The sequence below is a fragment of the Tauraco erythrolophus genome, chromosome 4 (assembly GCF_009769465.1).
Source record: "Tauraco erythrolophus isolate bTauEry1 chromosome 4, bTauEry1.pri, whole genome shotgun sequence".
NCBI classification, from domain to species: domain Eukaryota; kingdom Metazoa; phylum Chordata; class Aves; order Musophagiformes; family Musophagidae; genus Tauraco; species Tauraco erythrolophus.
In genome coordinates, this window is record NC_141468.1 from 57,164,113 (window position 1) to 57,177,615 (window position 13,503).

The 13,503-nt window shown below is 44.2% G+C and overlaps 1 protein-coding gene across 1 annotated transcript in view; it reads right to left on the reverse strand.

The window, feature by feature from the left end:
* GRIN2B (glutamate ionotropic receptor NMDA type subunit 2B) overlaps positions 1 to 13,503 on the reverse strand; it is a 174,626-nt gene that overhangs the window by 21,533 nt on the left and 139,590 nt on the right. The window contains 6 exon segments of the mRNA XM_086610115.1: positions 5,218 to 5,222; positions 5,348 to 5,577; positions 8,542 to 8,667; positions 10,213 to 10,366; positions 11,030 to 11,201; positions 11,502 to 11,710. Coding sequence (XP_086466241.1) covers positions 5,218 to 5,222; positions 5,348 to 5,577; positions 8,542 to 8,667; positions 10,213 to 10,366; positions 11,030 to 11,201; positions 11,502 to 11,710 — 896 coding nt within the window.

The window sequence follows — 13,503 nt, forward strand, 5'->3', positions numbered from 1 at the left end:
ATATTATACTAACTGATGATTTACAAAGAGGCACAGAGAAAGAATCAGATTTTAAAGCACAAAATTTCAGACTATCAGAGCTCTGAGTTTTCTACACTTCACTATGAACCAACATTTGCTGTACTAAGCACTAGTCGGTACCACTAATGTTGCATACAAAAGTCATGCTTAAGCAAAAGACTAAACCCAGGTCAACTTCTTATTTACAGGAAGATGTCCCCCCAGAGAAGCACTGTGGAAAGAAATTCAACTCTACCCCACGATGAAAGGTTTGGGGGTTTGGAGACTTCCTTATTTTTGGGGATTTTGGTCAAGTAAGGTGCATTGGCCTCTACGCAGTTTAAAAAGGTTCTGATTTATACCAAGAGGACAGAGTTGGAAGTAGCATGGTCTTACCTCTGTCTCACTAACTCGTATCTCCACAAAGGTGTCCTGACAATAAAAATCATACTGCTGTTGAAAGGACTGCATATTTTCTGCTTTTGGACACCGCCACGTAAAACTTCCTTTGTATAGTGCAGATATGTGTGAAAGTAGCACAAATGTCTGTTGATAGTAAATGCTTGATCCCGTGGAAGACTTGAACTACCTCCAAGCCATCCGGTTAGACAATCTTCCCCTTACAGACCTTACAAGGTACAATACTGACCCTCACTTTTGGTCCCTTTGGAAAATTTCGAGCTGACAGATCTATCTGTTGCTCCTAGACTTCTCCAGAGCAGGTATTATTGTACAAAACCTGCAAGCTCAGAAAAGCATTTAACTTCAATCATGTGAATAATAGCCCATTGACTTTAATGTTGCCACTCATGAACGCAAAGCTAAGCACATGCTTAAGTGTTCTGCATATCTGGATCCTTGTATAATTTAGATTTAATGTGCCGCAGAGTATAATGTGGGAAATAATTCATTTTTCAGTTTCATGGCCAAGTATGGCCATGTATCTATTACTGCAGAATTACAGCAGATCTTTTTTTGCAGCTTTTTCAATGATACTTTTGCTTTGTGTCAACCTGAAATGTTTCATGCACCTCAGAATAACGCATGTTGTTTTGTCTTCAATTATCTCCTTCTGTCTCATTCCTTTGTTGCAGAAAAATATCTTTAATTTCCTTTTTTTTAAAAAAAAGTAGGTCAATTTTATGAGTAGTGCCTTTATTAAATGACAAGTCAAAAATACATGTCAGAAATATCAAACAAAATATTTTGTTTCGAGTATACTAAAATGAGCTACTTTGGCAAATATCAGAATTTCCCTCTTCCCTTCTTACGGTCTGCTCAGATTTTTTCTTCAGTGAAAACACTGGCCAGTTTTAACCCCAAAACGTAATTTTTTTGGAAAAAAAAAAAGCAAATCTATTGAAAAAATAGCTGACCTATGCCGCATAGAAACAGATCCTTTGTCTCAACATCTCATTAACATCTTAAAAAGCAAATAAGTCAAATACGTGTGAAATTTCAGCAATCTATATTAATTTCCAGGCATGCTGAAATCTACTTCTCTCCTTTTTATATCAATTACAAAATTACCGTTTTTGCTACTTTATTAGTTTCTTTGGCATTTCCAACTAATTTATAGGCATGGATACTATTTATTTCTTATTATTAACCTACTGCATTCTTAATTATTTTATTTAAATGCCCTGCTGGTTGTCCACATTTGCTTTTATTCTATTACTACTGTATATGAATGGAAATTACATATAGCTATTAGATTATTTCACACATTAGTTCATTTTATATAATCTTCCTGTTATTTATTGCCTTCGTTAGACTGAAATACCGCAGGCAGTTGTTTCTTTAATGTGTCTGAAGCTCTCCCGTTATTGGAAATTGGGTTATATCTCCTGATTACAGTCAGATGAAATCTAGACCCAGGAGTCGACTGCAGTATTCTGTGACAGGCCGTTTTACGAGCAGGGCTTTCGCACGGGGCTGGGGCCATGACAGCCCCCACATGGACTCCAGACAGATGCAGCCCATCTATGCACGCTCCAGCTGGGCTCACCGGCACTGGCGCCGAGGGGGAGAGCTCTGGCTGGAGAGCTGACCCGGCCAGCATGGCTCTGCCCCTGCTAAGACCACAACCAGCTGCTCTATTGCAGAAGGTGGACCAGCGGAGGTAGCCGATGCTGGTTTGACATCCATGCGGGAGGAGAGGGATTTGGCAGGCGGTGAGCGCAGGGAGCTGGAAGTGAGATGCTGTCAGAGCAGCTCTTTGCCTGCAGGATTCATGGGGCCAGCGCCACTCTCAGGTAGGAGCAGGTTTCTCCTCCCTCGAACTGCCCGCAGCTGCACCAGCATCAAGAGCCACAGCTTGACGTATGATTTAGCAGCTGCAAGGGTTAACGTGGGGGAATTAACAACCCTCGTGAGGCGAGTTCCTGGATCAGCTCTGGCATCGGTTTTGGGCCTGCTGAGCACGAAGGGGTGGCACTCAGCAGAGTGAGCATCACCTGAGCCAGAGAGAGGGCAGCAGTAATCACTGAGCTCAGTACAGGGAGCCTCCAGCTCCACAGTCCAAACTACTACCCTGGCACAGAGGTATCTGCTCCAGCCCTGCTCAGACAGACCCGCTCGAGCATCCATGCAGCACAGCAGGGACATGACGTTAGTCACTGTCTTGCATGTCATTAGGAAGTAAATGCTGGGGCACAGCCAAGACACTATCCAAGTCCTTAGACAGCTGGAGCGTTTCAGCCTACTTTTCTAGGGAAGTGGCAGATCAGTAGCCGTAGGCTCCTCTTGGAGTGGCTCTTCCTAGGCATGGCCCAAGGAAGAGGGTCTAAGGAGACCCTCAGGGTGGCTGTCGAAGGGCGTAGCCAGCCTGACCTTGACAAGCATTCCCCAGCCAGGCACAGTAATGGGTTTTGTGAGTGCATCTGGCATTTTGGCTACCGCACAGTGCCAGTGGGACACCTTCCTCGGGTACTGTCATGCTACACGGACATTTGCAAGCAGAGCTGGGTCTAGGCAAGTAGGAACAATATCCCTTAAAATAACTATCCCTTTGCCTGTCAGCTTGGATTATATCCTCTGCTGACTCCTTGTGCTGGACACAGCTGCCCTTGCCGGTTGACATAGCAGGCCAGGAGGTTGATCTGCCTCACTTCTGCTGTGGACACCAGATCACACACTGGAGACAAAAGAGATGGGAAGCTATAGTCCTTCCTCTTGGCCACCCGGCATTGGTCAGTGGCTGTCTCCTTTGAAAGCATGAACTGGCTGATTTAAGGAGGGAGGAAAAGTGAGGAAGAGCACAGCACACCTCCATCTCCCCTGCATGTGGCTGAGGCCAGCATCCTGGCCAAGCAGTGCATTGAGTGGGTGAGTGAATTGCAAGCAGTATGCAGGCTCTGGAAGAGTGAAAAGAGGAGATTCAGAAGATTTAATTCATTCCAAACCAGGGCATCTTGAAGCAGAGAGACAGATGCCTGGATGGCTGCTCTCAAATTCTGCAGGGCCCTCTGCAGGTCCAAAGAGTGGAAATCCATAAGCACAGTGGATCAAGCTCATTCACTCATGTCTTTTGGATGGAGATATTCCCACCTGTCTTTATGCTCCAGGGACAGCAGTTGGCCTTCAGTTTTTACCAGCCAATTTTCATCTGATTCCAGATGCCCTGGTAGATGGTAATTTTACCCAAATGTTGCACTTGCACTAGCAGCTGTGTCTGAGGCATACTGCAATGATCTGAGTATGTACTATGGCCTTTCTCTTCCCCAAGAAACAAAGCACATAGGCTTTAGAATAGAAAAAGCAAACACAGGTATGTAGGCAAAGAAAAGTAGAAGAAAATGGCCTCAATCTAATAAACACAGGTGGCCCTACAGTGAAATCGACTAAAATACACCCAGAGACCTGTATCCAAAGGCTCTGTGAAGCTTCAGGAGTTACCGCTTTCAATTGATATTTCATGCACATATCTCTGCAGGTATGAAGAATATCTTGAAAAACATGAGAATGAAAGTGTGGCTCTCTCCATGAGCTTCAGCACAGACTGAAACAATAGACCACAGGTATGAACTATCCCATTTAGCTCAGACAGTTGAAAACGTAATGATGACAAACTAATGTTAATGCTGATAGGGCTGGCTGGTTTTGAACAGTGCCTTTCAGTCCGAGAGAGTCCACAGCTTCTAAGGAATCTCCGCAACGACCTCCACCTGGCAGAAAAGCATTTTCCCCTCCACCCCCTCCTCAACACAGCACACTGCAAATGTGGAGATGGCGTGAAACAAATTGAGGTTGAAATCAAAACAAATAGCAGGAGCACTTCTGCACAGATTATATTATTCCGTGTCATATTTCATTCCAGGAAAAGACAACAAAAGGGAGAAGAAAACTCTTAAAAATTAATCCACCACAGAGTTTCCAGCCTGCTGCACAGGACACTGTATACACAGGGGGCCTGGCCACAATTTATTTCGAGATTATCATGGGGGACACAAGAGACAGTAACTATAACCAGTGTAGCATTAGCAAACCGACACTTGCAGTCCTCTTCTTGCTGCTATCCCCGATAGCAGTGTGTGTGACCTATTGCTATTTGGTTACCCCACAATGGCATGACCCCTTAGGCAGCTCCAGTGACTGAGTAACAAATTCAGCATAGGCAACTGAGCCTCACAATGCTCAATTCCTGGTGAGTAACCTCGCCACAAAACAAAAATAACACAGCACGTAAAGCTTTAGACCCTCATGAACCAAATGGCGCTACCCTGCATGCATGAGCAATCTCCGCAAAATCCTCAGTGTGCAGAGCCCTGCAAAAGCAAATGCTCCGCGAGAACAAAATGCAATGCATGTAAACAAGGCAGCGAAACACATTCTGAACAGGAAACAATTTTTTGTGCTAAGCTTCTAAAGGCCTCGAAAAAGTGACAGTGTAACTTCAAATGCAAGCAATAGTAAATCATCGAATTCATGCTGATTTATCCCTATGGGCAGAACTTGTGCCCATAATAAACTAACAGATCATATTTGCTAGCATAATGGCCAGTGTTCCTGCACAGACAAATTATTTCATCCTAAAAAAACAGGTTACAGCCATTATACACATCGTCTCCAAATTATTAAGTCATTTCTTGTTGACAATCAAGGTGTAGTTTGGGATCATGCAAGGAAGCACAGTTCACTTCTGTTTCTAATTAATTCCTGAAGTGCTTAAAACATCTAAAAATGCAACTGAATACCAACAAAGAGCAATTGTGCTACTTAAACTAGGGGCTAAAGCTGTAACGTGACTCTGAAAAAAACTGAACACTTTCCCAGTAAAAGTAAAGAGAGGGTAGAGCCACCTCTTCTGTGGAAAAGGCTGATTTGGGGGTTTAGGTGGATCCATTACCTTTTTGTCGCTCAAGCCAGACACCTGGTCCACGTATTCCTCTTGGATCATGAAGGCAGCCAGGTTGGCAGTGTAGCTGGCCAGAAAGATGACAGCAAAGAAGGCCCACACCGACACCATGATCTTGCTAGTGGTACCCTTGGGATTCTGCACTGGCACAGAGTTGTTGAACACCAGCCCCCACAGCAACCAGATAGCTTTGCCAATGGTGAAAGAGGGACCTCCGGGCTCTGGAGTGATTGAGAAACATGATCCCACAGTCAGCATCTTAGAGCAAGCGGTTCGCATTTCTATTCACATACGCATCTTGACTTCAGAGTTAAGAGCAGTATCTATTCCCACATGTGAGATGAATGTCCACAGCTGTGCTCCCCTATGTTCATAGCACCATAATTCAGCAAAGGGCGACACTGAAAAATGACTTTTTTTAAATGCCCTCAGGCTTCCATATTTCTTCTGTCTCAAAGATTTCTGCTGAAACCTTATACAAGGGCTTTTTTTTGTATCTGATTGGAGTATCTACAAGCCCAAGCATTCCATTTCGGTTCAAGTGTTGTCACCACAAATAGAGTTTGCTCAGAAAAATTCTATCCTCGTTTCTAGCTATTCAACAGTGAAGTTGTCCTTGAACTCCCAGCATACATCTGTGCAAAACATGGCCTTCACTATACTTCTACAGGTGCAAGGAAGGGCACTGTCTGAAATAACAGACCTCTACAAATACCTCTACAACAGGGTTTCATTACCCAGTCTGTTGAAGACAGGCAGGCCAGAGAAGAACGCAGCTCCCTCTCCCCGTGTTCTGTGTCTAAGGTACGTAACAGTGACACATACTCCGGTCTGTCTCAGGAAAATCAGCAGCTTTGCCCCAGACAGTCCAGGAGCAGATACAGTGCTTTAAAAGCTGCTACTTTCCCCTTATTCACTTTTCAGCATGGAAGTTCACTCATATCCCAAAAGCCACATGTGGTCGTGAAGCCCTAGGCCTGAAAACTTGTGAAATCCCACCTGTCTCCCAGCAGTCTCATATCCCTAGCATATGCTGATTCCATTAGGAACACAAATCACAATTTGCTCAACTTGAGCACTAAAGGAGCTGTCAGGGAGGCTGCAAATGCAGTTACTCCAAGGATCCTGCTTCAGGTACGGAGAAGACTCTCTTAGGACAAGAGTCCTCTGGCACAGTTCAAGGCTCTGTCATTTTTTGATGGTGCCAACCTGGCTCTGCAACCTTTTGGGTTAGCATCCTACGTTTTATCTCCTCCCTTGGGTAGGCTGATGGGCGCCTTGTGCTGCTGGCTGTGGTTAAGGTTGGCTCCAGCAGAGGAACAAAAGAGAAGAAAGTTTTGACATTCATCTCCAAACCCCTGAGCAGGCAATAGCACAGATCATCTGAAAGCACTAACTGTGTTACTCTAAATACAACTGAAAGGTGCAAAGGGTCTCATTTTGCATCCTGGGAAGTGCACACCAAGTTCAAAGCAGAATCATCACCTGGCAAAACTGGGAGCCTCCAGATGCCAGGGAAACAAAGTTGGTATAAGAAACATGGCTTGGCAGTCCTTGTCTTTTTACATGCTGCAGTGGTGTCTTTATATTCCTCTCTGCCTAATGAGCCCTAAGATGCACAGGTGCAAGGCCTGCAAATCACCAGTGGGAACTGTGAAGTGTAAGGAAATCTTGAGAACTTCCCTCCTAAAGCCTCCTCTCTCCACTGATCACCCAATGTGCTTTCACAGTCACTTTGTCAGCCACAAACCCGGTCAGCAATGGGAGACTCAGATCCAAACCAGGGACCCAGCATCCTTTTGAGCTCCCCAACTTTGAGTGCCCCAACAACAACCCAACATCATTTAGGGCCCAGACCAGGGCATGCCCACCTGACTCTGGAAAGAAAATCTTGGTGTCTGTAAAGAGAAAATGCAAGTGTGGGAGGCAGGGTTATACTTTTGTAGGCTAGTTCAAATGCCAGCGTTAGCCAGAGTGTTCATTACCAAACAAGCACTCTAGACTCTGCAGCAGATTTCTACATCTTCACATTACATCTGTCAGGGATAATATCCGCCTGATCATGAAGTACTGTTCACTACTCAGAAAAATTGATACTTGCAGCTGCAGTTCAGCTAACTTAATAGCTGCACAACTGAACACCTGTACTAAGAACTGCCTCCAGGTCCCCATCTGTATTAATATCTCTCAAGAGACTCAGAGATTTAAGAGTATTTACTTGTGTCCACAGATGCATGTGGTTACGATCAGCTGCCATAAAGGCCTTTCACAGCTCTGTGTTAAGGGAGAAGTTCTCCACTTTCCCATATATGTGATTCTGTCTGCATTCTCATTAACACTTTTTTTTTTCACTCCTCTCTAGTTTGACAGCATAAATTCCCTCAAAGCACTAGACTGGGGAGCAAATGAGTGCATTTTCCAATAACTGCCTCTCTTCCACTTTTCTGAACAGACCAATAAACCCAGAAAGGTTTATTCATCAGGGGGATGAAGATATGGAGATGACAGAAGGCTCAACTTGCTAATTGTCTTCATGTCAATAAGGCAAAAGAGGCTGTCTCTTAGGCTCTCTGTCCATCCTCCCTTTAACTCATCGGGCTGTCTTCTGAAGATCAGAACCACAGAGATGGATCACTCACTTGTTCCCATTTTTCCTGCTGCCCTTGCAAAATAATCCATCACCCACTCCCAGAAAAATGAGCTTTCCCCTTTCTCAGTCAGCCTTAGCAAGCCAGAGAGCCAAGTGGCAGAGGGACAAGCCCAGGTGACAGATGTGGAGTCTGGAGGACACAGCACTATGCTGGGAGGCTGGCAGAGCAGCCATCTGAAGGATGGACTGATAGCACTGAGCCCTCTGATTGCCTAAGAGAGCAGAGCACTGTAGGCAGTGCTAGCACTAGCTACCAGGACTTATTTTCCCTCAATGATAAACGAGTTGGAGCTGGTGCGTGCTTTAGAGATGAAAGGCAACACAGCTTCATCTCTCGAGCCAAGCAAATTATCCATTATAAACATCTGTTTTCTTCAGAGCCTTTTTTTCTGCCTCCATCTCTGCCCTCTGAACATAGAGCTCACTGCTCATAGCAGGCTAGATCCATATCGTGTTCAAGGCAAAGGGAACACCCTGACGAAGGAGCTGGGATTGGAAGCGAGGGAGGATTATGGCAAGGAAAGACTCCCCTTACCTCTGCCATCAGCAAGGCACCGATTATAGCCCACAGGGCTGAAGTACTCAAAGACGAAGACGGCCACTGCAGAGATGATAAGCAGCATCACAAACATCATCACCCACACATCAGCACTGAAAGGCTCTGGAAAGGAAGAGAAAACCACAGTGAAAGACCTGATACACCACCTCGCTTCTCCCTCACCTCCTTTGCTTTCCATAGCATTCCAGTGAGAGTGTGGGACAAACTGGGCTGGGGAAAAACAGAAGTTACAACAAAGCCTTCAACCCAAGTCTGAAAAACTTCTTGAACTGGAAGTGTAGTTTCTGTCTCTGTAATGACTGCGTTCCTTCTTACTGTTACATTTGTGACACATAGCTCCATCTGGAACTACGTGCAGCCACTGTGGCATGCATTGATAACATAAAATGCATTGATAAAAGATTGTTCCCAGGAAGTCCTCCAGCACCATCTGGAGAGAGTGGGGAAAATCAAGCAGAACTGGCAGAGTTTCAGACAAGCATCCAACTTTCAAGATGCCATTGAGCCAAAGAGCATCTCCAAATTTCTGAGGTGCAGCTATATAACGATAGTAGTTTTTTCAGCTATTCCATTCCCACAGCAGTGGGAACACTGGCTCATTCTAGAAGTGTTTGCATTCACATTCTGCAAGTCTTTGATCTCTACCAGGTTTTCTCCTCCTCCAAGCCTGAACAGATAAAGACAGGACTAAACTAGATCAAAGAAACTTAGAACGTTGCTCCAGACTATAGCAAATATTGCAGTCTCAGTTAAATTGCAATTTAAAATTTTGGAGTTAACTTCATCATTGCTTTTGCATACCCCAGCAATACTGGTGGACTTGGCTAAAGGCAAAAACTCCTGAAGAGTGAGTAGTCATGAAACTCCTACTTAAAGAGGTTTGGAAAAACTTCTTTACCCATATAAAGTTATTTCTGTTTGTAAATGTTCTCAAGATGCTGGCAAAGAGCAGATAGTATTATATAACTCATACACTATGTTTGCTGCATCATAAACCATTTTATAAAGCCAAATAGTACATACTAGGAAGGCATGGATGTCTTGAGGAAATGCAGCATCATTTCTGCATTCTCTGATCATTCTGCACCAAAGAAGGACATTAGAAATCACTTTACTGAAACACACAGTGTCAGCACAGAACTGATGGCTCAACTCTTCTTGAAAAGCTCTATTAGATCTCTAACTTCTACCAGTTGCTCTGTCAAGTGAGGGCCAAGTTAATACCTTCGTTACAAATAATGTTTCTCAAAGTGCAACAATTTATTCTGACATGTTATCACTAAGTTCTATGACACACCATCTATAAGGTTTGAATCAATTTTCTTCTGGCCTACACTCCTTGAACATGTTATTAGTTGAGTCACTGGGAAGCCACGTGCTGCAGAGTAGGTGAGAACTCTGAGTGAGCCCATTCTTTGTAGACATACAATTACTGAGAAATGCCTTGGAACTCCTAGGCACTGCCTGTTTGCATTTGCCTGGATTTTGCTTGCTTGGGATTTGGAACTAAAACATCATAGTTTATTTTTATATACCTGTCTCACAGGTACTCCCGAAAAGGGATTTGCAGGCTAAGAATCACAAGCAACCTTCACCTAATTTTTGATGAACACTAGGTGAAGTCGTAATTTTAGACTAAAATGATACCTAAGAAGGCAGAAGGTGAGACAGTTCCATTGCTACGTGACACCATGACACTGATTCCCGTCTCAATGAAGGGCACAGAGAAATCCACCACTTCTGAACGCTCCTCATTAATAGTGAGGGATCCCACAGCCATATAGGCGCGTTTGGTGACGACCTGGAGGAAGGAAAACAAGACATCAGACACAGACCCAAGGCACCTCACAAGCATCACAGCCAAGCCTCTTCTCACCTTCCTGCCTTTCCATACAGTCCTTCTACTCCTGTAATCCTATTCCCTATATTGTTTCTGTCAGTTCTCCTTTCTAATCTTCCATCAGGACACCTTCTTCTTTCAGGAAATCTATAGACATTAATCTTCCTCTCAAAGCTGGTATGTGTATAAAAAATAAATCCACAGAGGTCTTAGGATAAACCACATCATCCACTGAGAAGACATCTTATCTCATTTTTCTGTCCTTTCTTTCTCCTCCCTCTAACACTGCAAAGTCTTATTTCATTTTTTATGCACCTTATATATGATCTAAGCATCATCTAGGTTGCAGCTTCTCTGGTGCATGGATATCACCCTCTTTCTTTGACTGGGAAGGCCAAATTTGTGACACTACAGAGAATAATAATTAATCTTTCAACAGGAAAGGTAGTCATGGTCAGAGTTGATTAACTCACCCAGTGCCTAGAAAGAATCCAGGACTATCATTTCCATAGAGTCACCTCTGTCCCTGCCCCAGAAGTGAACCCGATAACAATGGGAGACCAGGCCTGACTATGTCACCCAGCCCAGGGATGAACCCCATCATGCCCTCCCTTTGCTGCTGACCTCTCCAATCATTCCATTCCACGTCCCATTGATCTTTTTCCCATGCTTGCCGTTAGTCACCAAGTAGAGGTCATAGGTGAACTTGACAGACTTTGAGATTTTCTTGAGGATGTCAATGCAGAACCCCTTGCAACATTTCTTCATGTAATCTGGCTCCTCATCGGTTTTGTTCCTGAACCATCATAACAATAATGGGTTAAAAGACTAGGGAAAACTCCCTTAATTCCCTTCTGTTGTCAGTATGCACTCCCCCTCCCACAAAATAATATGGAGAATTTCACTTGTGCTATCTGTGCTGAAGGGACACCCTATGATGATTTGCCCAAAGGAGCCAGTCACAGATGGACTGGGCAAAAGGAGGTGACTTTTCTGAAAAGGATTATCAGGGTATGATGGTATTGCCCAACAGACTCTCTACATCTGGCTGAGAAGAAAGAGCCCAATAGGAGGAGAAAAACCCAGGGGTGCATACTCAGTCACTATGCGTTTTTGGCAAGGAACTGTGTTCCTCATGCAGGTGCCACTTAGGGGGTCCACATTTTCCACAATGACGAACGGTGCCTCTTCCAATGTCACGATACTCAGGTGATCGTCCTCGCGTTCCTCAGAGTCGGGATACAGCTCAAAGCGGGGCCACACATAATACTTCATTTGCAACTTTTTTTCTTTCCATTTCCCCACCTGTGGAGACACAAACCACAGAAGACAGACTTCTAGCCTCCTCATCCCTCTGCATCAACCACAGCTCCTGCAGGCCTGGGCAGGAGGACCACTTCAGAGTACCCAAGCTCATGTAAGATGAGGACATTTCTGGGCAGAAGGTTCTGAGTAAATGGGTTCAAACCAAGGGGAAGTGGGAACAAGAAAGATGTCTGGGTTGTCTAGTATCTGTGATAGTCTCACCCCCTGGAAGAGTGAGTGGATGACCAAGGGGATACCACCACCATGGTCAAACAGACATGATGTCTTTCCACTTTCTCAGCCAAACAACAGGAATGGAGCTTTTTGTCTCCTGAAATGTTGACTTCAGCCTACTAGCTACAATAATATTTTTCCTGCTAAAAAAAGAGGAGAAATATATACTAATGCTGAAACAAAAGTCATTTTGAAACAGAGAAGTTGAAATACTTCACTTGAAGAAGTCAAACCAGAACTTCTTTATTTTTTCAAAATTTTGTCTTAATTTGTTTTCAATTAAATTCATCAAACAGATTTGTTTTAGCCAAACTTGATTTTTTCTAGAAATAACTCCTTCTTCTGGAAAAAGATTGCCCATTCCTAGTCAGGACTAAGTTATTCCAAGAGACACACAACTGAAGAGGGAGATGTTCTGCATTTTCAGGAATGTCTTCACAGGAGAAGAACGTAGACAATAGCTCTTGCTATCCCCTGCTAAGGCCTTACTGAAACACCTGCTCTTGTCCTTCCATAATGATTGGGTTACATACCTTAGCTAGAAACAAGGAATTGCTTTGTGTTTCTGACACATGGAAAATAAAATCAAAGAGCATCTGTGATTTTTTAATCTTGCTATTTTCCATAAGGATATATTGCAATTTTAGATCTTTTCATTTTCCATTTCTTAAGCAAACAGAGATCGTATCTTCAACGATCAGAAAAGGGGGGTAAGACTTAGTTGCCTTAAACCTACTGCCACAAGAGTTGTTTTGAAGCCACCTCAGTCTCTGAAGAGACAACACGTGTAGCACACCCACTGCCCATGCGGCATTCCTTGCAAAAATTCCAGGAAAAGAAAAACCTGAACATCAACTATGCTTTCAACTATCAAAGTCTTGCCTTTGTTCTCAATTCCCTCCATCACAGTTGACACTAATTAGCACCTTGGCTGGCAGCTGAAGCTGAGAGGGCAGGAAACTAACTGGGCTTTAGAAGGAACTTTCCTGCACAATCCCCAAAGAAAGACTTCCAGGCCAGGGCTGAGACACATTGACTTGATGGCAGAAGCAGTGGTGGGTGTGTGGGAAGCTTGCACGACTGCTCTTGGCGGTGTACCTGCTTAGTGGGTAAACAGAAAAGCTTCATGCCACTGCAATCTAACACCCCTCCCACCACCCCCAAATTTCAGTCATTTATTTATTTAAATGACAGGACGGAAGGGAGAAGCACTTATTAGAGGCTCATTAGGTGTCAGCAGCTATTCTGCAAAACTCAAAGCCCAGCTGGGGTTTAGCATTTGAGAGCGGCTAGAATTCACATAAAACACTTGTCATCTTCAAAACAAACAAATGCTTCATCTGGCCATGAAAGAAAAATCCACTCTGAGGGCTTGTGGAGGGAGAAGAAAGGCAGAAGAAATCACCCAGAGACAGCAGCCTCCCTCTCCATCCCTGCAGCACTCCAGTGAGAGCAAAGCAGTGGCTTTTGTGAGAAGGAGGTGAAGCAGCCAGGCAGCTGGTCTTACCTTCCAGACCAGCATTTGGCAAAAACACCAAGGAGAGCTTGCTCCTAATGTT